A 26347-nucleotide genomic window follows, 5' to 3' on the forward strand; every position below is an offset into this window, starting at 1 on the left:
ATGGGCGGCCGCGGTGCCCCCCGGGGCGCGGCGCCCCCCGCGGTACGCGCGGCCGGGCCCGGGAGGGAGGCGGGCGGCTGGGGCGCCCCGGGACGGAGCCCGCGCGCCGAGGATGCTGCGGGGCGCGCGGCCCCCGGAGACCCGGCCCGGAGCGCAGCGCGGGCGGGGGCTCGGGGCTCGGGGCTCGGGGCCCGGGCGGGGAGGGGCCCCGGGGCCCCGGAGGCTGGCGGCCGGCCCGCGCCCCGCGCAGGCAACTTCGGAGCGCGGCCCCGGGCCCGGCGCGGGGATCCGGAGTGGCGGGGCCCGGGCGGCGCCGACCCGCGGCCGCGGCTCACTGTCCCTCACCCGCCCGCAGGTGGCCGAGGGCGGCCGGGCCCGCGAGCCGCTGCAGCTGCTGGAGGTGTCCGCGCGCCGGAGGCTGCCCGGGCCGGAGCGGGACCCGCGCGGCAGCCGCCCTGCCCCCGAGGGCGCGGGGCCGTGCGCGGAGCTGGGCCACGCGGCGGGCGCGGGCGGCTGGTGCCGCCACTGCCACGCGAAGCTGGCGGAGCTCAAGCGACAGGCGTGGAAGCTGGTCGGCGGGTCCGGGCAGCCCCTCCGGGTAAGTGACCTGCCTCGAGCTGGCCCCGGCCGGCCGCCCGCGACGCGGGAGGCCGCCGCGCGGGAGCTTCCAGAGCTGCCACCGGTGTCGGGCCGGTCCCCCCCCCTGTTTTCCGGGGCTGTTTCCTGGCTTTTATGCGGGGCGTGTGAGTTGGGGCCCTTCACCCCAACAGGGTCCCGCAGGCAGATCCAGAGGGGGCTGGGCGCAGGCGGATACCCCACTGCTGGCAGCTCTGTGGCGTTGAGGGTGGGGCAGGGCCCCCGGAAAGCCCTGCTCTCCCCAGCCGCCGAGGTCACCCTGGGTGCGCTGTGGCCCTTGGGCACCTGGGCTCCGCCTGGGCTGGAAATGCACTCCTCGGTGCCCCCGAGGACTGGCCGCTGGGTGGGCTGCCAGCCCCCTGCCCGCTGTGGGCAGGAGTTGGGTATCGACACGTGTGGGGCGCTGCTGCCTGTGCCTTCGTGCCGCGGCCTCCCGCCTGGGAGTGCAGTGTCCAGCCCCCGGTCTCGGGCCCAGCCCTCACTGCCAAGGTGTTGGCCGGGCAGGGGGCTCCCCACTTCTCCAGCTGATGGGCTCGCCCTGGTCTTGGGAGGAGCTGGGGCCATTGTTCCAGGGAACAATGGGCCCTGGAAGTTTGCACAGCCGGGGAAGGTGGGGGTCTGCAGAGGAAGCTGGCCCCCCCGGACCTTCAGCCTGGGAAGTGCGCAGAACCCCCATCGCGTCTAAATATAGTTTCTCCAGGAGACTCCGGGTCTGGGCTGGGCCAGCGCCCAGGTTCCCGGGTCCCGCGGTGGCCCTGGGGCGTGGCAGGCGCCCGTGGGTCTGCTCTCTTCCTGGGCACCCTCCCCCGGTGCCTGGCTGGGATGGACAGGCCCTCCACTGAGCCGCTCACCGGGGCAGCTTTGCCAGGCTTTGCGCCCCTTGACAAGGGGCGGGTGAGGTGGGTTCCGGGGCCTGCCCAAGCTGCAGAGCCATCTCACCCCGCTGGGGAAACTGAGGCCAGGAGAGGCGGGCCCTGGGTGATGAGCTGGGTGCTGCCGGCGGCGCGGGACCTGGGGCAGGTGGGCCGGCGGTCCTGGTGGGAGAGCTGCAGGCTGTAGCCCTCGGGGTGGATCCGGGCCTCTTCCAGGGCGCCCAGGGTCTCTTCCTGTGGACGCCTCATGGGAGAAGCCACTCCAGCACCGAGCACTTGCTGTCTCCCTCCCCCAGGCCCCTGGGGGGGCACCTGCTGGCCAGGGTCCCTGCTTTGTCCCTGCTGCAGACCCCTCCGCTTGGGCCCCCCCTTCCTGGGTTGGGGCAGTCTCCAGCCTGTGGGGTGGGTTCCCGAGTGGAGGCGTCCTTCCCCAGAGAGGACGAGGCCAGCAGGGGCCGTGCTGGGTGTCGTGGTCCGGGTGGGGGCTCCCCAGAGCCTCCCGTGGGAGCCAGGGTGTGGCCAGGATGCCGTTGTCCTGCTGTGGGTTTGGGGGGTCTCGGTGTGACCCCACGGGGGCTCCTGTGTGACAAGCTAGGGTTGAGGGAGCCCCACGGTCCTCCTGGCGCCCGCCCATTTCCAGGGCGCTGGCCTTGCTCCCAGAGCCATGGGGTCCAGAGTTCCTGGGGAGCCCTGGTTTTCCTACAAGATGTTGAGCTTTGAGGTCAGAGCCACATGGGGTGCCCTGGGTGCCTGCCCGGTCTCGGGTGAGGCTGGTTGCAGCCCGAGTCCCCATCGTTGCCTGTGTCCCTGCAGGCCAGCTGGCGCCGCGCCCACCCTCCTGCTGGCCAGCCCCACAATGGGGGGGCCGTGGCCTCAGTTTCCCCCTTTTGTGTCCATTTCACAGCGCGCACGCCCGGCTCTCGGCGCTCTGCCTGGGGCGTGGGCGTCATGCGGTCTGCACCTGCCGCCGGGCTCCTGTCCTGGGAGACGCCTGCCTCTCTGCCCCCTCACCCTCTGGGGGTGTGGGCGGTTCCTCGAGTAGTAGCCTGACACCCCTGGGGGCTCTGCCAGGGCAGGTCACTCGAAACGTGTGCTGCATGGCCGAGGGACAGTCCCCACATCTCGCCGGGTCACCCCGGGGCTGCCGGCCCGGCGCTGGCTCTTTCTCTGCCCAGTGTGGCCCCTGGGGGTGGCCCCGGCCCTGCCCCGAGGGGTCCAAAACGCTAGGGCACCCGCTGCAGTCTCCACCTGACGTCACACGCAGAGGGTGGCTCCGGGAGACCCCGCGACTTCCGGGGAGCGCCCCGTTCCAGGGGAAGCGATCACGCCTCACTTAGCTCCCGCACAGCGCGGTCACCGCGGCGGGGCCGTCCTGCCTGCCCGGTGCCCCCGCCGATCGCGTGCCCACGCAGCCCAAGTCCATCCCGCGCCAGCGACGGCGACGGGGTGACCGCCCGTCCCCGCACCTGCCTTTCTCTTTGCTGGTCTGGGGCCCAGCAGCGGCGCTGGCTCAAGCGTCAGCCTCTTCCTGGACATCTGCCCTGAGGAGGGAGGGCCCAGCCGAGGCTACCCCTGCCGCGAGCTGGGGGCACCCACACCTTGGGGTGGCCGGGCCCCCCAGGGTCCTGAGAGGACTCGCTGTGGAGTCAGACCGGGTTCTCGCCCTGAAGGCGGGTCCTGCTCGCCCGGCCCGCGCTGCCTCCCCGGCCTGACTGGCTGAGGCTGCTCGCTGCGCTGGTCCGGGAGGCGGGCGGGAGTGGAGTGTCTGGCCGGGGCGCCCCGCTGGGTGAACGCGGTGGGTGGCGGGACGCGGGGCCCCATGGCCACCCCTCCGCGGGTCACCCCTCACTCCCTGTGGGCTGAAGGAGCGTGACTGGCCCCTGGGCGGCCGCGGCTCCTGGGCTGGGGCTGAGCTCCCTGCCCCTGCAGTGCCCAGACTGCGGCTCACCTCCCGCCCCAGCGACGGGCGTGCCCTGCTGCGGCCTGTTTTGGGGGGCGCTGGCCCTGTCCTCTCCCGGGTCCCCATCCCTGCCCCCTTGTGGCCATGGGGCAGCAGCCTGCAGACATGCCTGTCCTAAGCCCGAGGCCTCGCCCGCACCCCGCCCCGGGGCCCTGACCCTGCGGCCCAAGCTGCATGGCCCTCGCGGGCCTCCTCTGGGGAGGGCAAGCCCGCAGGGCCAGCAAGGGTCCGGAGCTGCCCGTCTGGGGGCCGTCTCCCTGGCGCTTGGAGGGCTGCCCGGCGGCCAGGGCTGTGGGGGGGCTGTGGGCAGGGGGCTGGGTCCCTCATGGCTCAGGACGCCCGGGGAGGAGGGCCCTCGGGCAGGCAGGGCCGGTCCTCCTTCCGCAGGGGTCACCACCCGCCCGGCCTGGGGGTCGTGCTGTGGTTGGGAATGTGGGGAGGGATGGGGCCGGCGGGCGGCAGCCTCTGAGTCATCACCGTCCCCCTGCGGGGGGCACTGGGAGAGCGGCAGAAGGGGTGTCCAGGAGAGCTTCCTGGAGGAGGCATTGGGTCTCCATTAGAACTGGACCCACAGAGAGGGGGTGAGCATCTCGGGGAACCTCAAGAACCACCCTGGAGGTGAGCATCTGCCGCAGCTGTGCATGGCCCCGTTGTTCAGGCAGGGAAACTGAGGCCCCAGGCCACGGCACGTCCGTGGCTGCCTACCTGGCTGGCCCAGCCCCTGCCCCGCAGCGTCCTGAGTGTGGTGTCCTGGCCATGTGGCCTCTCCGCTCCTCCCGCCCTTGGTGGTCTGTGCCCGTCTGGCCGTGGGCCCCCCCCACAGTGTGGCTTCGGCAGAGCACAGGGGAGCCATTGAGGGGGTCTCAGGGAGCTAGTGTGGCCCAGCTGGCCGGCGCCTGGCACAGGGCGGGGACGTGTGCCGGTCAGCGTGGGGCGTGCCGGGCTCTCCCTCCCACCCCTGGGGAGGAGGCCGGGTCAGCTGGGGCCTGCAGACCTTGGCACCAGGTGGCCCTGAGTGGCGGGTGAGGGTCCCCTGGAGGGTCTCCGGGTCTCCCCGGGGTCCGGCAGGCCAGTGGGCAGGGCTCGGGCCTTGCGGGGTGCACGGTGAGGGTCTGGGCGGCCCAGGTGGGGTCCCCATGGCTGTGGCACTTTCCAGCTGGAAACCGAGCTCCTGCTAGGCCACGTGAGCCATGGGGCATCCGCCAGCAGCCCAGGCAGCGCTGGCCCTGCCGCCCAGCCCTTCCTGACCTGCTGCCGCCTCCGGAAGCAGAGGCAGCCCCTCCCCCCGCTTTGTTTGTGGAAGGAAGGGGGCCTCGGGGCCTGCACTCAGCCCAGCGGCACAGGTGGGCCCCCCTGCCCGACCCTGGGGCCCTGGGTGGCCTTGCCAGTGGGCAGCTGCCCCTTTCTAGAAGAGGTGACGGCTCGGAGCAGGGGTTTCTCGGCCCTGAGGATCGGGCTATGCTGAATTGGAGGGCGGTTGCCCCAGCTGGGCGCTGGGCTGGGGCCTCCCGGGGGAGAAAGTGAAGGCCCCCAAAGCCCCCCCCCCCCCGAGACCCCGCACGGGCCGGGCGGGGACTTAAGCGGAAGTGAAGGGCACTTTCCTTCACGGCGACCGCTGCCCCTGAGAGGCTGGCCGGGCAGGGTCGGCGAGAGGCTCGGGTGGCTCTGGTTTTCAGGGTGGCCGTTCCGTAAATTCGGGCCTTGACCCCTTGGGGGCCTGAGCCTGTGGGCCGAGAGCTGCCAGGATCTGCCCCCTGCTGGGCGCGGGGCGGCCGCAAAGGGTGGTCTTGGGGGCTGAGGCCTCAGGAGCCCCCAGGCTGTGGAGAGGGGGATGGGGCTGCACCTCTTTTGGGGTGAGAGGGTCACCCAGGGCAGCAGGTGAACAGGCTTCGGGGGACCAGGGCTCAGCTGGTGCCCCTCCCTGGAGCCCCGTGTCGCTGGCACCCCAGCAGTCAGCGGCCCTGACACCGGACGGAGGGCCGGAGACGGCCCCTTCCCTGCACTGGGACCTGGGGTCAGCCCCCAGCTGGGCCCCGGAGTCCCGAGAGGAGGCTGGCAGAGCAGGGTGGGCGTGGCTGCTGCGGGTGGGCCCGGGGCGCTGGCGAGAGGAGGGGCTGGGCCGTGAGTGCTTGGCCCCTGGGCCGTCAGGTCACCAGCACCCTGGACCTGCTCCCCCGGTGGCTGGGGAGGACTTGCACCCCCAAAGCAGAGCCCCCCGGCTCCTTGGGGGTTTGAGGCTCAGTGCCTGCGCCCAGGCGGCCTCCCTCCTCTTGCCCGTGCCTCCCGCCCCCGCGGAGCTGCCTCGGCTTGGGGGGTCTCTGGGGGTCTCGTCCCCGCTCAGGTCAGGTAGACCCTGCTCTTCCCGCTTTCCTTCCTGCACCCTGCTGTGGGGGCCTGGGGGGGGGGTGCCCAGGAATCTCCAAGACAGGCAGAGGCCCTAGGGTAGTGGGCTCGGGGGCCTGGGGGTGCTCGGCCCTGGGCCTCTCAAGTCGGTAATGGCTTTAGCAGACGCTTCCTGCCTCTCCCCAGCCCCTGAGCGCCTCCCGCTGAGTGGAAACCCAGAGTCAGCAGGGAGACCTGGGCGGGCGGGGAGCCCAGGGCCGGCCATCTGGATCTCATTCCAGGCCGGTCCTGCCGCCAGCATCTGGCGGCTTCCGGTGGGGCCCTTCTACCGTCTAGTGCATCTCCCTTGGGGTGCAGTTGGGTGTCCATTGGGGGGTAGGACCCACCGAGCAGGTCAGTGGCTCTGTGGCCCCCCGCAGGCTGAGAAGGTCCAGGCTTCCTGAGTGCCCATTGGTGAGGCAGCTGGGCAACAACCTGGCCGGCCTCACCTGTCTGACTTGGTGGGCATGAGGGCGTGGGGGTCGCTGTGCTGGGCCACACAGTGCACCCTCGCGCTGCTGGCCACCCGTTCCCCGCTGTCTCCCACGAGAGCCCCCCCAGACGTGTGGAGGTTGGCCGGGCCGGCCCCTGGCCTGCTCAGTGTCCGTGTGTGGGGAAGACTGTGGCCCCTCTGTAGTTGATGTTGCCGCTGGGCTGGAGCCAGGCCTTGCCCGGAATGCCTGGGCTGCGGGCTGGCAGAGCCCACCAGCTGGCAGCAGAGGACACATTGGGCTGGCGCCTGGGAAGTCCTGTGTGGTCCAGGCCACTGCGGGGCTGGCCTGATGCTCCCAGAAGGTGTGAAGATGCAGAGGGGGCTGCCCCTGCTCCCAGAGGTGCCACCTCCTCCAGGAAGCTCTCACAGCTTGCGAGGGACCCCTTCTGTGCTCCCCTGTTCCTTAGCCCTCTCTGGACACTAGGCACACGGTTGGGCGACCCATGTGGCCAGCACAGGGCGGGAACACTGGCTCAGGGACAGCTGCCCAGCTCCCTAGACCGTGGTCCAGGTGGGCGTGGAGCTACCTGCTCACCCCTGGGGGGCCCCGTTGGCGCCTTTATGGAGGGGACTGACCCCCTCCCCGGCGGTAGTCCTCTGCTTTCCGCTGGGGCCTCAGAAGGGACGCAGACCGGGAAGATAGTGGTACCTCAGGGGCTGGGCGAGGCTAGCAGCTGACGAGGGCTCTGTGGCCCAGGAGGAGGCTCCTGGTTCCCCGCCTGGCACATCTGTGGGTTCTGCGGCCCAGCACTGTGTGCGCCCGGGTGGCATCAGCTTGGGCACTGACCTCTGTCCCTTGCTCCCCAGGACCCCTGCCTCTCCGCCCTCCTGCTGGACAAGCTGCCCGCCTGCCGTCCGGAGGCCGAGCGCGCCTGTGATGCCTGTGCCGCCCACTTGAGCCAGCTGACCCGTGAGGCCCTGCGGCTGCTGCAGGTCCCAGCCGGCCGCGAGGACCCCGCTGGCCCCCATGCTGCGCCCGGCCCCACTGCCAGCCTGGAGCAGAGGAGGGCGTCAGCCTGGCCGCCCAGGCCTGGCGTCCAGGTGTCGGTGGTGCCCGCCGGCCTGGGGGGCGCGCTGAGCACGGTGACCATCCAAGCACAGCAACGCCTGGAGGGCGTGTGGGGCGCATCCAGGGCCAGCGGCCTCCTGCCGGCCTCCTGCCTGGTGAGTCCCACGTGGGCCGCTCGGCCACCAGGGCTGGTCAGAATGGGGCTCCCTCCGGGGCACCCCTGGGTCTCCCCATGGCCACCTGGGCTCACGGGGTGCCCTGCAGTGAGGGCACCGTGGACGACCCAGGAGGACCAGATGTCTGCCAGCCTGAGTCTGCCCACCAGGTGCAGCTGGGCAGGCCCTGTGCTGCGGCCCTTCCCCACGCTGCCGGCATGTGTGGCAGCTGCTGCTGAAGCCGCCTGGCTCTGGAGGCCGCGCGACTCGGAGCTGGCGGAAGGGCCGGGCTGGGGGGCTTACCCTGGCCGGAGAGGAGGGCCCTGATGGCTGCCTGGCCCCCAGCTTCTCCACGCCCGCTGCCCGGGGTGGGCGGTGGGAGGTGCCCCCATCGCAGCCCCCGTCCTCGGCCCTCGCCGGGGCCTGGTCTCACGGAAGCAGCTCCGGGCCAGTGGTGCTTGGGGTGGCTGGTCCCGGGCGGCGGTCGTCCGAAAGGGCCCGGCCACTTGTCTGCTGGCTGCAGTGTCGCTGGGGTCTCCCTGCGACCGTTTTCCGTGCAGGAGAAGGGGCGCCGGGACGGGGCCTCAGTCAGGGCTTCCCGGGCACTGGTGTGGCTTTGGGGATGCAGGGGTAGCTGTGCTGGCCTCCCAGGTTGTGGGTGATGCCACGGTTCTGGTGGCAGCTCTGTCCCCCAGGACCTTCCCTGGGTGCTGTGGCCTCAGGGCATCCACCTGCTCGGTGAGGGCTGGGGCCACGCCCCGCGTGGGACCCCCCCAGCTCACGCAGGCAGGCCTCGGATGGGCGGGCGGGTGACAGCCTGGTGGGGCCTGGAGGGTGACAGGCCGGAGGCGGGTGAGGGGCAGGGCAGGCCCAGTCCAGGACGCGTGGCCGAGCCATCCCGGGCGCAGGCCCTGGGCAGCCCCGCATGCTCTGCAGTGAGGGTGAGGCTGGCGCCCGGCGCTCGCGCCAGTGGGGCTGAGAGGAGCAGACGGAGGAGGCTCCGGGACGGTCTCCCACGTTGCAGACGCAGGAGACACCCGCTCGCCGGCCCCAGCGGTGCTGCTGGGAGGAGTGTGCAGCTGTGAGCCGCTCCTCTCTGGCGGATGTGCCAGAGCCGGCCCCGGGGCGCCTGGTGCGGGGCCTCGCTGGGCCTTGAAAGGGGGGTCCTGCATGCAGGGGGCCTTGTTGGGGGCCTCTGGAGGTAGTGCCCGTGGGGGGCCCTGGAGTGGGTGGCTGGGACCTCGGAGGTGCTGGGAACAGACAGGGGACCCCTGCCCGGGAGGGGCCCGCGTCGCTGGGCCGAGTGAAGTCAGCCTTTGTTCTGAGGGTGCTTGGGAGTAAGAGGAAGGTTCTGGGGGGTGCCCAGAGGGACTTTGTGACTACAGGGGGGCCCCTCCCCTCCTCCCTCGTCGAGCGGCCCGTGTGGGCTCCAGCAGTGACCGGGGTCCACACCAAGGTGGTGCTCGCTGGCCCTGCCGGCAGCCAGTGCCCCATGACCCTGGGCGCTCAGTTGCCCTCTCCTGCTCCTGTCCGCCCGATCGCCACGTGGCAGGGGCGGCTTTCTAGTTAGGCAGCAGCCGGCGACCGATGGCCGACGCAGAGGCCACAGACAGGGCTCCAGGCTCAGAGTGGGTGGTTTCCCGGGACCAGGGCGCCGCCGTCGGAGGGCCCTAGCCGCCGACAGGCCGCGCCTGAGCCCCGGATCAAACCCTCCGGCGTCTCCGCCGGCCCCGGCTCCTCTGCGCTGGCCTGCGCCCGTCCTGCAGCCGGATGCCGGGAGACGGGGCCGCCTGGCCTGGCTCAGACTGGAGGTGGCACGCCGCCCCCTGTCCTGCTCCCTTGCAGTGGTCCCCCCCACCCCGACTCGCCGGGCACCGGCCAGGCGGGGCCCGGGCCCCAGTCCGGAGAGGAGGCGCTGAGTGGGCTGCCCCGTGGCGTGGGGGCGGGAGGCGGGTGGGCTGGGGGCAGGCACAGGTGTGCTCGGCGGGCCCTGCTCTCGGGACCCGGCCAGCCCGTCCTCTGGGTGGAGGGAGCGTGGCCAGGCCTCCCCTGCCCCCGTTGCTCGTGCCTCAGTCTACCCACCCCCCTCCAGGCGAGGCTGCGGGGAGACTGCTTCCGTGCCGTGGGTCCTGGGGGTCTCCCTGTGGAGGCCTGGGGGCCACACCCTGTGCCCCACAAGGGTGGGAGCCCCGGGCGGTCTCTGCTCCGGGCTCCGCGGTCCTGGTGCCGCTGCCCCCTCAGAGCCCGGGCTGGGCTGCAGCCGACTGGCGGTCGCTCGCCTCTGCCTTCCGCTGCTGCGCTGGCCTCCGCCTCTTTCTGTCTGGCCGCCGCCCCCTCTCCTCCTGTGCTGTGGTCCCCCTCCGGCCCACCCCTCCCCCTGGCCCCCGCTGTGCTGGGCGGCTCCCTTGGGCACGCTCGGGCTCTGCTTCCGCTGGGACTCGGCGCGGGAACGGCGGAGCCGAGGTGCCGGCCCATGCGAGACCTGTCAGTGTGGGCTCTGCCGGGAGGCGTGCAGGTGTGGCTGGAGCATGCAGCTGAGGCGACCAGGCCAGCTTGGGGAGTCGGGGGGGGCTAGTGTGGACCCCCGCTGTGGCCACCGCCTCGCCCCGCCGTCCAGACCTCACTGAACCTGACCGGGCCTGGACAGAGGGCGGGGCTGTCCCGGGAGCCAACATGGGGCCAGCGGCCTGCAGGTGGCAGGTCCTCTGCCCCCAAGACCTCTCGGCCGGGGCTGCTGGCCACAGGCCTGGTGGGTGTTGGCTCGGGAGCCCAGGCTGGGGCGACTCAGGCGCAGCGCCCCGAGCCAGCCCTCTCGCCCCTCCCTGGGAGCACACGCAGCCGGTGGCGAAAGGGACCCACGTCCCGGGCAGGTGCGCGCTGCCCGCGCTGCCCAGCCACTGGGAAAGAGGCAGCGTTTGGTTCTCACTGCCTAGCCTCGGGCCGGCCGACACTCCTGGACGGTTCTGGGAGTTTCCTCTGCGCGTGGGGCCGCCAGCGTGGGCTTGCGGTTGTGTGTCTGTGCCCTGCTGGGCACCAGAGTGGGGGGACCAGGCGGGTATGGAGGTACCTCCAGGGCCCCCTGAAGGCAGGTGGAGACCAGCCGTACACTGGGCGAGAAGCACTGGACAGACTGGGGGGAGTGACGGGAGGTCAGGGGCCCGACGTGGCCTGTGCAAGGGCAGGACTGGCTGGGCTGGGTTCTGAGGGATGCACAGGAGTTCGTGCCCAGCGGGTGTGGTGTGCCGTCCCCCTGCCTGATGAGGGTTTGTGTCACATTTGCCCTTCTCTCCTGCCCCCATGGCCCGCGGGGAGAGGCTGTATGGGGGTGCGTGTCTTCCATGCCACGGGTTTGGGGCCACCTGTGACCACCCTTTGCACCCTGGTTACTCTCCCAGAGGGTCTGGAAACCAGTCTGGCCATAAGCTGGGCAGGGCCAGCAGAAGACTTGCGTCCCGTCCACCTGGGGACCCCAGCCCCTGCCGGACACTGCTGTCCACCGCCCTTGGGCCGAGCCGGGAGCTGGAGGCGGGTGGGTTCCTGAGGGTGGGCTGGGGCCGAGGCAGCCCCTCACCTCCCTGCTGCGCACACCACTCGCCCTCCCCGGGGGCCAGGTCTGGCGCGGCGTCCACCCCGCACGCGCTCGCAGACCCTGGCGCCGCTCGGGCGCATCTGACCCCCTTCGCGCCTCATTACGAGGCCGTCCCCCACCCTGGAATTTACTTCAGCTGACGAGCGGGCCGCGCCGCCGCGGTACTTCAGACCCGGCCGCGAGCGCTGGTGACAAATATTTATCGTGCGGCTTCTCTCATGACGCCTCGGGGCGCTCCCGGTTGACAGCCGGTGGGAGAGGGACGGGGGCCCGTCCGCCTCTCCCAACACGGCGGCCACGCGTTCCCGGCACCCGGCGGGGGCTCCGCCGCGGCCCCCCTCCTCCCGGCGGCCGCCCGCCCTGCTGGCGCCGTCTGCGGGTCGCCCGGCCTCCCCAGCCCGGCGAGGGCTCCGCTCACCCGGCTCTCCTTCCCTGCAGGCCGAGGCGGCCGTGGCCGCGGTGGCGGTGGCAGACACGGTCCGGGAGGCGCCCCCCACGGTGGGCCCTGATGGTGTGTCCAAGACATGGGGCCGCGGCGGGGCCCCGGGGGGCTCGGCGGGCGCCCCCTCAGGCACCTCGGCGGCGGCCTCCTTCTTCCTCAGGTAGGTGGCCCCGGAGCCCAAGCTGGGGGTGGGCGGCTCGGGCCGCGCTGCCCGCGGGCTGCTGGGGCTGTGGCCTCGCCTCTGCGGGGCGGCTCCGGCCTGCTGCCCGCTGCCTCCGAGAGGTCCTGCCCCTGGACAGCAGCGCCCGGTCCAGGCAGGCGCGCGGCCCCTCTGTGCGGCAGGCCGGTTCCCCGGGTGGGCGGGCGGGCCCAGGACGAGCCTGCGTCTTTTCAGCGTCTCAGACCTGAACCCCCAGCCTGGCTGATGGAACAGGCGTGTGTCATGTCATGTGCGGGGCAGGACAGCCAGAGCGGCCAGAGCAGCCCCCGGACCAGGGCAGATGGACCGGGAAGGCGTCCTGGATGGGGGCTCCCCGCTCCCCCCAGCCCCAGGGCCGGCTCCGTGGCGGCCACCCTGCCTCCCGGCCCGGCGGGGGCCCTGGGTGTGGGTGCTGGGCTGCAGTTCACGCTCCTGGGCCCCCATGCGTGCGTGGCCGGGTCCTCAGGCACCAGCTCGGGCGGGGAGGCGGAGGGGGGCAGTGGGAAGCAGTGTGGAAGCAGGGGTCTTCCCTGCCCCCAGAGGGGCCCCGCCCCGGCCTGGTTACAGGGGTGATGGTGCGGGGAGCGGTGACGGCAGCCCGCCTGCTCCCTGTCCCACTGCGGGCCCCTCGGGCAGCCCCGCTCAGCCCGGCGTGCTCCGGCCTGCAGGTGCCACCGTCTCCTCGCCTCCTGGGGCCGTGGGGGCCTGAGGATGCCCAGCCCCCTGGGTGCCGGGCCCTGGCTGGGCCTGGGGTGGCTGGAGGCCTGCCCGGGGTGGCCAGAGGGCAGGTCCTGCCCAGGGTCTCTGCGCGGCTCCGGCTGGAGGGCGGATCTGACTCGGGGCTTCTGAGTGGACCCGCGGCCCCCTCCGGTCCGGCTTCGCACCCGGCGGCTCCTGGACCCTTGGCCCGGCAGAGTGGCCGCCTGCCGCCTTTTGTCTGAGCTGAGTGAGGCTGCTGCTGACCTTGGGAAGTTGCCATAGCAACAAGTGTGTGGGGGTGGGGGCGCCGCGGCTGCCGTTACTTCCAGCCGGCCGGACGCCCTGAATCGCAGCAGCTGCCTGCAGATGACGGCCAAGTTGGGGGTGGGGGCCCTGCTGCACCCCCTTGCTGAGTGGCAGTGACTGGGCTGGGTCGGTGGGTGGAGACCCCTTGACCACAGGGTGGGATGGGGGTGCTCTGGTTTTGTGGGTGGGAGGCCAGCCTGAGGGAGGGGACGGGGCTTATCTGGAGCTGCCCGTGGGGCCCAGAGGCTCGCTGGAGCAGGTGCTCTGCTCCCCGCCTTGTTGGGACCTGCGGGCAGGGCAGACCCTCAGCAGGTCTCCGCCGGGGTGAGTCTGGGGCAGCCCTGGCTGGCGGCTGGGGACCCGTGCAGGGGCAGGTGCGGGCCACAGGCGTGGGCTCTGAGGGCTAAATAGGAGTCCGCCGTTCGGGTGGAGGCAGAGGAGGTGGGATTGGGAGTCCTGGGTGGCTGCGGCCTGCCCTGGCCCCGCCAGCGCCCCTGGTTCCAAGGATGGCTCACGGGTGTGGGTGCCCAGGTCCCAGGCTCTCGGCCTGCGAGGTTGGGGGAGGGGAACAGTCTCATGGCCCTGCTGGCAGGCTGGGCTGGCTGGGCCGGACCCCACACCCTGACACCCCGTCTCGAGGGCCTCGCCCCCAGGGCTGCTGCCAGACCTGGCGCTTCTTGCTTGGGGCAGCGGTTTCCTGGTGAGAGGCCGGTGCGCCCTTCCGGCTCTCGTGGGCCAGGGCCAGGGCCAGCGGGCGCCCGCGGCTCAGGGGGCCTCAGGGAGCCTGTCCCCACCCCATCTCCCTTCCTCCCCCACACCTCCCCCGCCCCCGCTCCCTTGCGCGTCCTCCCCGCTCCCTCGCCCTCACTCATGGCTGACCCGAGGGTCCCGGTGGCCAGGCCTGGGTGGCCAAGCCCTGCCCGGGCGTGGCTGGGTAAGCGGGTGTCTCCCGGCTGGGGTGTTTCCGTGGACACAGGAGGCGCAGGGTCTGGGGACCCTGTTTGGGGTGTCGGCAGGCTTCCTGGAGGAGGCGTCCTTGCGGCAGGAGGGCTGTGATGCGGGGAGGCTGAGGGTCCCGCCTGCGCGCCCGGCCTGTGGGTCTGCCTGTGCCCTGCCCGGCAACGCTGCAGCGGGCACTCCTGGTCCTGTGGTGCCCGCATGGGCCTGGCATTACCACCCCCATTTTTCCCACCCCACTGCTCAGAAACCGAAAAAGCTGGGGCCCCAGGCTGGCTCGGGCTCCCCTCCCCCACGGGCGTGTGAGCCGAGCTGGGGAGCAAGGGCGGGAGGCCCGTTCCCAGGCCCCATGGCATCAAAGGGCTGGGGGCCCGAGGGCCTCGTAAAGGTGGGGAGCCTGTGAGTCAGGCCTGGCGAGCCGAGCCGCAGGCGGGGGGGCCCGGTCCAGGGCGCCCTGGGCGGGGCTGCGGCCCCAGAGCCTGGGGTGCCTGTTTGCTCTTGGGCTGCGGCCTGGACTAGGGGTGGCCCCTCGACCTTGGCCTGCGCACATTGGAGGCTGCCCCCTGAGTCACTCCGCCTGGCCGGGCAGGGGCTGCCTGCTGTGCTGCCCCGTGGGGTGTCCACACGCCTCCAGGCCAGGCTGCCCCAAGCGCAGCACTCACAGCCAGGGCGGGGTGGCCACAGCCCCTGTGGGGTCACCGTGGGCGCTGGGACCCCCAGCCAGCCTGCCCAGGTGGCCTGGAGGCGGCCCGGGACCTCTGCCCCAACCTGTGGAGCCCCGCCTTGCCTGCTGTCCCGGCCGTGGGCGTGCCAGGCGGGCACTGGCCCTTCTTCTATGGGCTGTGGGTGGGAAGCTGGGGAGTCACCCAAGGGGGCGGGGACCAGCTGGGAGGCCCCCCCCATGCCCCGCCCTGTGGGTGGTGCCCTGGCCCTGGCCAGACCTGGCCCTGTGCTGGCCGGTGCCGTCCGCCCTGAGCCTGCACAGCCTCCGGGCAGGGGTGAGCTCTGGTGCTGGGGTTTCAAGGCCCAGGTGGGAGTTGGGGTTCCCACCCCCCGCGAGGCTCTCAGACACGAGGCCCTGCCCGCCAGGGTGCAGGTCCCGCTGCCCGCCGCCTGCGTGGCCAGGCCTCTGCATGCCCAGATCTGGAGTGCTCCGGCGGCTCCTGGCTGGACTGCCCTGCCCCGCCCGGCCAGGGCGCCCCCCACGCCGCCTCGCTGAGGCCCCGCACAACCGTAGATCACTTTTATGTTCTGTGATGACGCGCGCGCGCGCGGAGGAGAGCTGTCCCTGGGGGCCCTTCAAAGACAGCTCCCATTAGAGCCGGGAGGGCTGAGCTGCTGCCACAGGCCTTGCCGCTCGCGGCCCCTCCAGGGCAGGAGATAGGGCTCTGGGGCCCTGGAGGATGTGGGGGGCGATTGGGGAGCTGCCCTCAGAGCCCGGTGGGCAGGGTCTGCCCTGCAGTCCCCCATGGGCCCCTCATGGGAGGCCAGGGTGCCTGGCCCTGAGCCCCCGTGTGGGGTGTGTGTGGGGCATGCGGCCTGGTCTGGGGAGGGAGCTGGGGTACACACATGGTCTGGTTTGGAGGGGGCCCTGCCGCAGGCCCTGGGGTGTCCCCGAAGTGGGGGCCAGCCCAGCCAGGGCCCTGGATGTGAGCGTGGCATGTGCTGGTGTGTTGAGGGGCCCCGGGCATTAGATGCACAAGGGACCCCTTGGTCTGGGCTGACACCCCGGTTCCTGAGTCCCCTGACTCCTAGTTTGGGGCTCTGTGGTCTGGGCCAGGTCGTGGGCCCGAGGGCCCCGGGGCACTCACTGCTGGTATGGGGTCAGGCTGAGCAGGACCATTTTTCAGGCCCGGGCACCCTGGGCCTCGATGCCAGGGCAGGTGGCAGGGCGGGCAGCAGGTCAGCGCTCGCCGTCCCGGGGGGGTGGGGGTGGGAGAGGGGCTTGGCCCTCCCAAGTGCGCCAGCCTTTCTGGGATGCTGGCTGGGGCGCTGAGCTGGCCTGAACACCCACGCCCCCTTTGAGAGGTGGGGAGACTGAGGCACAGAGGTGAAGTCGCGGCTCCGTCATGGCCATGAGCAGCCCCTACCCATGCCCCCCGCGCCTCAGGGTGCAGGGCAGGCAGAGGCTGCAGGGAACAGGGTGCAGAGGTACTTGTGGGGGTTTGGGCCCCCATCTGCCTGGATGTTCTGTTCCCTGGCCTGGCCTGTGCTGCCCAGATCACGGGGACCGGGGATGGGGACGGGACAAGGCGTCAGGAAGGGGGGTGAGGTGCAGGCCAAAGGGTCGTTTGGGGGGGCGGGTGACTGAGCCGCTCTGAAAGCCCCCCTTCTTAGGGCCGCGCAGAAGCTCAGCCTGGCCTCCAAGCGCAAGAAGCCCCACCCGCCGCCAGCGCCCCCTGCCCGCGGCACCTCCACCTACCCCACCAACTTCAGCGGGGTCCTGCAGCTGTGGCCGCCCCCTGCACCGCCTTGCCTGCTCAGAGCTGCCTCCAAGGTCAAGGAGAATGCTGGCAGCGCGGGGAAGGTAGGCCTGCCGGGGCGGGCGGGACGGGGCAGCGTGGGGCCCAACTTGGGCAGGATGGTCAGCGGTCAGCGGGGCTACCCGGGGAGACGGAGGCCTGGCCCACGTGGCGGCTCCAGGAGGTGGCAGGGAGCCTGGGAGATTGCTTTGGAGTGGGGCTCCAGGAGCTGGGTGCGGGGTGCGGGGTGCGGGGTGGGCCCTCCCCGCCAGAGTCCAGGGGAGTGGGGCCTGCAGCCTGCCGAGGGCGGGCTGGCGGTCCTCGCCACCCTGCTGTCCCCTGGGGGGCTGGCCCTGTTTCTGCGGCTGCTGAGACCGGCTCCACGCTGGCCCTGCTGGCTGCTGGCCGGGTCCTCCTGCGCTTAGTGAGGGGCTCCCACCACCCACGCGGGCTCGCCCACCCCAGGCCCAGGTCTGGGGGGTTCTTCCGCCCTGGCCGCCCGACCAGGGAGCCTCCCTCTCGGTGTCTCTGGTGGGGCTCCTGGCCCCACGGGCAGCACGGGCCACTTCACATGGGGTCCCTGCAGGCTCAGGCCTTGGCGAGACCTTGGAGAGGACACTATCTGCCCGGGGTGGGGGGAGGGGGCTGGCGGACTCAAGCTCAGAAACCCCCACCCAGCCCCACGCTCCCTGTGGCCGTGGCCGCCCAGCCTGTGGCTTCCACCAGCTGCTCCTGGACCCGGGCCCCCCAGGTACCGGGGGCCTGGACCCGGGCCCCCCAGGACTGATGACCCCTCTGCGGGGTCCCCACCCAGAGCCGCATCGCCAGGCCCCTGGGTGCTGCGTGCAGGACGTCACAGTCGGAAATGCCCTCTGAGAGGCGGTTGGTGGCAGAGGCAAGATCTCTGCGCCCCACCTGCCTGTGCTCCCCAGTGGGTCCTGAGGATGGAGCCCCTCCGGGCGCCCCTCTCCTCGCCTGTGAGCACCCCCCTCCCCCACTGCCTGGGCCACCTCTTCCGGAGTGGAAGCCCTTTTTTATGCAAAATGTGTTTTTCCCTGCGAGGCAGCTGCCTATTCAGGCCTTTGTGAAGGCGGAAGAATGTTCAGGGCAGAGACTCCAGCCCGGCTCCTCCCAGCCAGACAATGGGGGGGGCCTCTGTCCCCCCAGCAGCGCTGAGCCCCGACCCTTTGGAGAGCCTGTCTGGAGCCGTGGGGGGGCCTCGGCCTGGCCCCCCAGGAAACCCTCTCCAATCTGCAGAACCCATTTGGCTCCTGAAGTGCTGGGAGTTCACGCTGGAAAAAAATTGCCAAAAATTACCGGGAAGTGCACGTTCCGTCTGCTTGGCAGCAGCGTTAGGAAATGAAATAGTTTTGTTCACGTCGTCGGGGAATAAAGGAATCGATTCCCGCCTAATGGAGCCGCCGAGGAGCGCGGAGGAAAGTGTTGGCGTCCCCGGGGCCGCTGCTGCCCAGCCAGCGTGCGTGTCAATTTGCCACCAACCGAAGGGACTGGGGACGAGGCCGCGCAAAGGGGCCACGCGGGCCTGTCCGCCCCGCGTGGCACTCGTGTCAAACCTGGAGAAGGCAGGAGCCAGCTGACTGCAGCGGGCGGGCATGGGGCCTCGGTGCAGACAGACGGGGCTGCTGCCTTCCGGGGCCTGAGCCGGGCACTCACCGGCCAGGACCAGCCTGAGGCCGCCCCGCAGGCTCTCAGGGTGTCCTGCTCTGGGGCTGGGGTTGGGGCGCTGCAGCTGCTGGAGGCTGTCGCTCTTGGTTCCTGGCCGTACTGCTGGGAGCCTGCTGGGGGGGGGTGGGGGGTGGGGGGGAGAGGCCCCTAAAGCCCCCACAGGACCGGGCTCTCCCCCAGCTCTGGGCCTGGGGACAGGGTTGGGCAGAGGCTGCCTGGCCCCCGCCATGCCGACTCCCACCCTCATCCTGCCCGCGGCCCGACTCCTGTCCTGGGTGGGTCAGAGCTCCTGTCTTTTCCTGGGTGCGGCTGTCAGCTCTGCTTCCGCCCCTTTCTTTCCGGGGGCAGTTGCCCTGGTTCTGCTCTTGGGTCTGAGGCGGCTTCTGAGTGGGCCCTGGGGCCACAAGCCCCAGGAGTCCACATTTCCCCCCGAGGGCCTCACCGCTCTCTGAGGCTGAAACTGTGCATTTGCTTATCCCCCCATTCTCAGAGACCCCCACCCGCGGGAGGGGCTGCCCCCACCCCAGACCTGCAGGAAGGACGTGGTTTCGGGGGCTGGCTGTGCTGCTCCCCCGGTGTGCACGAGTGTGTGTGCATGAGTGTACGTGTGTGTATGCCCGGATGTACGTGTGCATATGTGTGCACGTGTGTGCGGGTGCATGTGGCCCGGCTCTGCTCTCACAGGCTGCCTTGGGGCCCAGCTCCCTGTGCTGTGTCTGTCCCCCCCCCCATCCTGTCCCCGCGCCCCGTTTGTGCTGACAGGCTCTGTCTCTGCCGGCCTCGCTGACCTCATAGGGTCCCGTGGCCGGGGGCTGGGGCGCGGGCGTCTGCATTCCTGCGCGGGGCGCCCGCCCTAGGCCTGGCCCACCGTCCCGACTCGCACGGGCTCCTCCGCCCTGTAATTAGTGGCAGCTGGGCCTCCGGCGGCTGCTCAGATGCCCGCTCCGCCCCCCAGGTGAAGGTCATGCTTAGGATATGGCCGGCCCAGGGGACCGAGTGCTCGACCTTCCTGAAGGTGGACCCCCGGAAGAAGCAGGTGACCCTCTACGACCCGGCCGCTGGGCCCCCGGGCAGCCTGGGCGCCCGCCGCGCCGTGGCCGCCGCCCCCAGGATGTTTGCCTTCGATGCTGTCTTCCCCCGGGATTCGGAGCAGGTGAGGGGGGCGGCGTCCTGGGGTGGGCCCCCGTCTCCGCGGCCGGGCGTGCAGACCCCGTCCTGCCGTGTCCCCTGGGTGTCTCGGGTGCGGTGCTCCCGTGTAGGGGCGAGCAGGGCCCCCGACGGCCATGTGGCCTGGGTCCCGGGTGTGTCCGCGGTGGCAGCGAGAGGCGGGCGTGTGCTGCAGCCCTGGGCCCGGGGGTGCGCTGCCGGCCTGTCCGGTGTGGCCGGGCGCGTGGAGAGCTCCGTCCTGGCCCTGCGCCGCGGCCTCCTTGCGGGCTGCCTGCGTGACCACAGATGGGCCTGGAGGGGGCGGGTGGCGGCCCCGGCCCTGCCCCCTGCCTGACTCCCGGTGCCCACCCAGGCTGAGGTCTGCTCGGGGGCCGTGGCCGATGTGCTGCAGTCGGTTGTCAGCGGCGCTGATGGCTGCATTTTTTCCTTTGGCCACACGAGCCTGGGTAAGCACCTGGCGTCCTGGCAGCGGGGTCGGGGCTGGGTCTGGGGAAGGACTTTGTGGGGTGCTGGTGAGGGAGCTGCAGGCGGGGTGCCGGGGCAGCCCAGGCTGGGCGGGTCAGGCCCTGAGGGCGGTGGCCTGACCTGCCGTGGCCCCAGGCACGGCCTACACCATGATTGGGAAGGACAGCTCTCCGCAGAGCCTGGGCGTGGTGCCCTGCGCCATCTCCTGGCTGTTCCGGCTCATCGACGGGTGCAGGGAGCGCGGCGGCGCCCGCTTCTCCGTCCGCGTCTCCGCCGTGGAGGTGTGCGGCCGAGATGCCAGCCTGCGGGACCTGCTGGCCGAGGTGGCCGCTGGCAGCCTACAGGATGCCCAGTCTCCGGGCATGTGCCTGTGGGAGGACCCGGTCTGTGGGGCACAGGTGGGCTGCCTCGGGGGCAGGCCGGGCAGCGGGCGGGCTGGGCAGGCTCCGTCCTGACCCCCGGGCCTGCTCTCTGCCCGCAGCTGCAGAGCCAGAGTGAGCTGAGGGCGCCCACGGCGGAGAAGGCAGCCCTCTACCTGGACGCAGCCCTGGCGGCCCGCAGCCCTGGCAGCTCCCACATGCTGTTCACGCTGCATGTGTACCAGCACCGCGTGGAGAAGGGCGGCCAGGGGCACAGTAGGTGCCTCCTGCCGGGCGCGGGGCGGGGAGGGGCCGGGCAGCGGGCAGGGTCCTGGCGGGGTCACGCGCCACCTCCTGCCTGTGCTTCTAGTGTCCGGAGGCCGTAGCCGCCTGCACCTCATTGACCTGGGCAGCTGCGAGGGAACGCCTGGCAGGGTCAGCGAGGCCCCCGGGGGCCACCTGTGCCTGTCCCTTTCAGCCTTGGGCAGTGTCATCATGGCTCTGGTCAGTGGGGCCAAGCACGTCCCCTATAGGTGAGCGGGGCTGCCCCACGGGCCCGGCTGGGCGCGGGCAGGGGTGCTGGGGAGCAGCCCCCAGCCCCACTGCCACTCCGTGGGCCTCGCTGCCTGAGGGTGGGGCAGGGTTCTGGTGCCCAGGGGGCACAGAGGCGGCAGCCATACCCCGCCCAGGGCCCCCGCTCTGGAGAGACCGCCTCCCGGGCCCCCAGATCCCCCCACGGACCCCGGCCGCAGCCTCTGAGCCCCCTCGCCCCCAGGGACCACCGGCTCACCGCACTGCTGCGCGAGTCCCTGGCCGCCAGTGCCTGCCGCGCCACCATGGTGGCCCACGTCTCGGACTCGCCCGCCTGCCACGCGGAGACGCTCAGCACCGTGCAGCTGGCAGCGCGCATCCACCGCCTGCGCCGGAGGAGGGTCAAGGTGGGCCGCTCCTGCCCCCCCCCCCAGGGCCCTGCCCGCGGGGCTGCTGCGCCGAGGGAGTGGGGCGGGGCGGGCTGGCCGCTCACCCGCGCCCTCTGCCCCCAGTACGCTTCCAGCTCCTCGGGCGGGGAGAGCTCCTGCGAGGAAGGCCGCGCCCGCCGCCCCCCGCCCCTGCGGCCCCTCCACCCACGCTCCCTGGTCCCAGACCCCGACCGCCCAGGCCCCGGCCTGCCCGGCGACCCCGACTACTCGTCCAGCAGCGAGCAGTCCTGCGACACGGTCATCTACGTGGGGCCCGGCGGGGCGGCGCTGTCGGACCGAGAGCTCACGGACAACGAGGGCCCGCCCGACTTCCTGCCCATCGTCCCAGCCCTGAGCCGCCGCCGGCCCGCCGAGGGCCCGCGGGACGCCGATCACTTCCGTTGCAGCACCTTCGCCGAGCTGCAGGAGCGGCTGGAGTGCATCGACGGCAGCGAGGGCCCCGAGGGCGCCCAGCCCGGCCCAGCCCGAGGGGGCAGGAAGCCCTCACCGCCCGAGGCCACGGCCCCCAGGAAGGCGGCCGGCTCCCCGCTGGCGGCCAGCACCCCTCGTGGCTGCCCCGGCCCGGGCCCCCACTGGGGTGCCCTGGAGCCCTCTGTGGCCAGCTCCCGGGGTGACCAGAGAGAGGAGCTGCCCACGCCGGACAAGGACACGGGGGGCAGAGGCCAGAGGCTGCTGCCCAGTCCGGCCCCTCCGCCCCCTCAACCGCCGGCAGCGGGCAGGGTCCCCGAGGAGCACGGAGGTGGGGGTGCAGGCGGAGGGGCCCGGACGCCCCCTGTGGGCTGCCCCCGCCCCCCTGCACAGGGCCACCGCCTGGAGCGGGGCTTGCTCACCACCACAGTCACGCTGCAGCAGCCCGTGGAGCTCAACGGTGAGGACGAGCTGGTGTTCACGGTGGTGGAGGAGCTGTCGCTGGGGGCGCTCGCTGGTCCCGGCCGCCCCGCCAGCCTGGCCAGCTTCGGCAGCGACTGCTCCCTGCAAGCCCTGGCCTCGGGGTCCAGGCCTGTCAGCATCATCAGCAGCATCAACGACGAGTATGACGCCTACACCTCACAGGTTCCTGGGGGGACCCCGGATGGGGCAGCCTGCACCGGCGGCCCACGGGGCTCCCCCGCCCGCGCCTGGCTCTGCACGGCTGACAGCTGCGGCCCCCTGCTGCAGCCCCCGCGGCGGCCCAGCCCCGACCCTCTCTGCCCCAGCTCCCCGGCAGGACCCGGCCCCCTGGGCCCCCCCACCCTGGACAGCTCCCCGGGGGTGGGCAGCCTTCGGTCCTCAGAGCAGGAGGGACAGGACAGCCCCGGGCCTGCCCACGGTGCTCACCCTGGGGAGGCCGCCACTGCAGCCCCCACCCAAGGCGGCAGGGAGCGGCGGGCCTGGTCTCCCCGGGGGCCTGTGCCCGCCCAGACCATCCACTCCAGCCTGCCCCGAAAGCCCAGGACTACCTGCAGTGCCAGCCGCGCAGGCTGCCCCCACCCGGGCCTGAGCCCGCCCGGCCCCGGGGGCGCCTTCGAGGACCCCTGGCGGCTGCGGGCAGAGGAGGGAGGGACTCTCCAGGCGGCTCCTGCGGGCAGGGCCCCCAGCCCGGCCCCGCCACCGGCGAGCACATGGCGGGTGGTGGACGGCTGTGAAGTGATGGCCAGGGTGGCCCCCAGGCCGGAGGTGGGGGCTCCGATAACACCTCTGCGGAGGGGAGCCACCACCCTGGGCGTGACCACGCCAGCGGCAGCCTGCAGCGACACCCTGACCGAGACAGCGGCCAGCCCCAAGGCTACCCCTAGCAGCAAGAAGGCCACGGCCCCCAAGGGGGGTGCGTTGCCCAGGCCCAGTGGCTCGGCCCCCCGGCCCCACCTGTGCGGAAGTCCAGCCTGCAGAGCAAGAGCAGCCCGGCGCCCGCATCTCCCCTGCCTGCCGCCCCTGCCCGGGGCGGGGAGGACGCCAAGCCCAGCGGCCGGGCAGACCACTTGGTGTCCAGGGCCACGTCCAGTCTAAAGGCCCGGCCTGGCAAGGTGGAGGCAGCGCCCCGTCCTGCCGCCCACGGGTCTCTGGAGCGGTGGGAGGGCCTGGTGCACGGCGGGGGTAAGGCCAGGGAAGCCGCCGGGCGGCCCGTCCGGGCTGTGCCCAGGCTGGGTGTGCCACCCCCGAGCCCCACGACTGGCCCTGCTGCTGCCTGCCGGGGCGGTCTGGCCAAGGGCGTGGGGGTCCCCAAGTCCCCGGCTGGTGGAGGCAAGGGCCGCAGCCTTGCGGCCGCTGGGTCAAGGGCTCTGGCTGCTCCGGTGAAGCCACTGCCCCCTGCGGCCGGCAGGGCCCCCGGCAGCCCGGCGGGGGGCCCCAGGGTCACCCCTCGGTCAGTACCTGGCATGGGGGCCAAGGCCGGCAGGGGCACCATCATGGGCACCAAGCAGGCGCTCCGGGCGGCCCACAGCCGCGTCAACGAGCTGGTGTCCAGCGGAGCTCCCGGCAGGGGCGGCCCTTCATGGGGCTCAGCCGACTCGGACAGTGGCAACGACAGCGGCGTGACCCTGGGCGAGGAGCGGCCGGCGCTGCCCTCGCCGTACAGCAAGGTGACGGCCCCGCGGCGGCCCCAGCGCCACAGCAGCGGCCACGGCAGCGACAACAGCAGCGTGTTGAGCGGCGAGCTCCCGCCTGCCATGGGCCGCACCGCCCTCTTCTACCACAGCGGGGGCAGCAGCGGCTACGAGAGCGTGGTGCGGGACAGCGAGGCCACGGGCAGCGCCTCCTCTGCCCCCGACTCCCTGAGCGACAGCGGCGCTGCTTCCCCGGGCGCCCGCTCCCGCAGCCTCAAGTCTCCCAAGAAGAGGGCCACAGGTGGGGGTGCAGGCCGGACTCAGCGTCCACCCGGGGCCGGGAGGCCGGGCCCCAGACAGGCTGGCCCTGCCCTCTCTGGAGCCCACGCTGTCCGGGGGCAGGCGGGGGCCGGGCCTGGGGAGCAGGAGAGGACTTGGGTTAGGGTTCCAAGCTGTGGTCTCCGGGGTTCCAACCCCAATCTCTCCAAGACCCCGTCAGGGCTTCTGCTCTGGGGCCCAGAGAGGAGGGGCCAGGCCCCGCGCTGTGTTGTGGGGGTTCAGCCCCGGCCAAGTGTGGGCAGGGCAGGTTTTGGGGCTGGCCCGGGCGGCCGGGCTTAGAGGTCTGTCCTGGGCAGCGGGCGTGAGAGAGGTGGTGAGCGGGGACGCGGCACTGGCAGGGGGCTGACCGCTGTGAGGGCAGCTGGTGTGGCAAGAGGTTGCGGGTGTGGGCCAGGGCCAGGGCCCATGTGCTCCCTGGCCGGGAGTGGCCGGGCTGAGGCTCTCTGGATGCGCCCTGTGCTCTCCCTGGCAGGATCCCGGCTGGGCCTGGGCTCCACTCACCTGGCACCCGGCCCTCTGTTGCAGGTCTGCAGCGGCGACGGCTGATCCCCACCCCTCTGCCTGACGCCGCTGCCCTGGGCCGCAAGCCCAGCCTCCCTGGGCAGTGGGTGGACCTGCCCCCACCGCTGGCCGGCTCCTTGAAGGAGCCCTTTGAGATCAAGGTGTATGAGATCGATGACGTGGAGCGTCTGCAGCGGCACCGCCCGTCCCCCAGGGAGGACCCAGCTGAGGTCAGGGTTGGTGGGGGCTGGGCAGGCCCTGGGGGCAGGTGGACCTCTGGAGTGACCACTGACCTCACCTTTTGTCCACAGCCCTCCCTGGAAGTGGAGAAGGTAGGAGCCGTCCCCCTTGGCCTGTGGTGCCCTGACACGCTCCCTCCTTGAGCAGAGGGCGGGGAGGAGTTGGGGGGGTCGAAGGCCCAGTGGGACAGGTTGCACCCCAGTGCACCAGCTGGGGTTCCAGGCAGACGCTGGGAGCGCCACCTGTGTGGGGCAGGTCCCCTTGGCCCCCGAAGCTCCTGTGACCACCGGGGTCTGGCGGGTGCAGGGAGGCGCCGGACCAAGGCTCTGGGAGGCTGGGGAAAAACGGGTTGTCTTCCTGTCCTGAGCCCGCTCTCTGCTGCCCCCAACTCCAGGGCCTGGTGTGTGTCAGTGCGAAGCTGCGGCTGGCGGAGCGCAGGCAGCAACGGCTGCGTGAGGTGCAGGCCAGGCACCAGCACCTGAGCACAGAGCTGGCCCAGACGCAGGGCCGGCTGATGGTGGAGCCTGGCCGCTGGCTGGAGCAGTGTGAGTCCTCGCCCGCCCTCCGTGGGCTGGCACCCCAACCCCCTCCCCTCCATGGGCTGGCACCCCAACCCCCTCCCCTCCGTGGGCTGGCACCCCAACCCCCTCCCCTCCATGGGCTGGCACCCCAAGCCCCGCCCCTCCACGGGCTGGCACCCCAAGCCCCGCCCCTCCACGGGCTGGCACCCCAAGCCCCGCTCCTTGGCCTGCTGGCTGTCCGGAGGCCGGGCCCTGGGGGTGCACACGACCCTGTCCTGGGTACCCCACTTGCAATTTGATCCCAGCCAGCCACCTGCCCTGCTCAGTTGCGCCAGGGCCCCTCCCTCGGCCCCGCCCTGCAGGCCCCTAGGCCTGACCGGAGCCTCTGACCCCCCTTCCAGTCCAGGTGGGCCCGGAGCTGGAGCCCGAGTCGGCCGAGTACCTGGCGGCGCTGGAGCGCGCCACAGCCGCGCTGGAGCAGTGCGTGAACCTGTGCAAGGCCCACGTCATGATGGTCACCTGCTTCGACGTCAGCCTCTCGGCCCCCGCCGCCGCCCCTGGGCCGCAGGAGGTGGACGTCTGAGGCCGGGCGGGAGGGCAAAGGGGTGAGGCCCAGTGTGGGTGGATGAGGATGTGCTGGGGGTGGGGGCGAGGCTGCCGAGGTGGGTGCGGGGTCTCGGGGAGACCCTGCAGCACGGGGCGCGGACGGGCGAGGGCGTGAGCACCGCAGGGAAGACTTTTGCCTCGACGGCGCCGCAAGTGCCTTTGACCTGGGCGGGTCTGGCCGCCTCGCGGTCAGTGCTGAGGCGACACCAGCAGCCGCGTGCCCGGCGCCGGGCGGTGGCCGCAGCCAAGCAGCTCCATGTAGCAGGCGGGCCTGGGGTCCCCGGGCTCCCCTTCAGTCAGGACCACCCCTGACTGCTGTTCTCCTGGTCGCGGGTTCCCCCACGGCCGCCCGGTCTTGGAGGGGGTCCTCCGGGGCCTGCTGCCTCTTGAGGACGCTGGGGGCACAGCACCTAAGGGCTGACGAGGGCGCTGACGCCTTCTTCCACGGCAGGAATTCTTACCAAATCCACAAGCAAAAAAGAAAATCACAAATATGGGGGTCTGGGTTTTGTAAGGTTCTGTGGGTTCTTATTTTTCTACCGTCCTGTCCACGCGCCATTTGTAGTGAGGGCAGAGGCTGCTGCTGGTCTTCTGTGGGGGCGTCCCCGGGGCTCCTCAGGGCTGCCCGGCCGGGGTGCCCCGAGGTGGCCTGCGAGTGCAGGGCGGGGGCCGCGGGGGCGGTGCCCGCTCACCAGGAGCCAGCCCTTCTCCTGACGCGCGTGTTTAGGGGTGCGCCTTTGTACAGACGTGTACATAGCCTCTTGCTACAGCTTTTTGTGAATAAACGATGCCTCGATTGT

The 26347-nt window shown here is 72.2% G+C and overlaps 1 protein-coding gene across 1 annotated transcript; it reads left to right on the forward strand.

Moving 5' to 3' along the window:
• KIF26A (kinesin family member 26A) lies at positions 1-26347 on the forward strand. The gene is given in 17 exon segments (XM_037501865.1): positions 1-42; positions 356-598; positions 7151-7507; positions 11535-11698; positions 16037-16226; positions 18803-19000; positions 19367-19460; positions 19615-19877; positions 19961-20114; positions 20209-20371; positions 20614-20776; positions 20882-22643; positions 22646-23641; positions 24205-24410; positions 24492-24512; positions 24815-24965; positions 25343-26347. Coding segments are annotated over 17 exon segments (5349 nt in total). The 3' UTR covers positions 25525-26347.

Source organism: Talpa occidentalis, unplaced genomic scaffold (assembly GCF_014898055.3).
Source record: "Talpa occidentalis isolate TD23 unplaced genomic scaffold, MPIMG_talOcc4v2.1 talOcc4.11, whole genome shotgun sequence".
In the NCBI taxonomy this organism is placed as follows: Eukaryota; Metazoa; Chordata; class Mammalia; order Eulipotyphla; family Talpidae; genus Talpa; species Talpa occidentalis.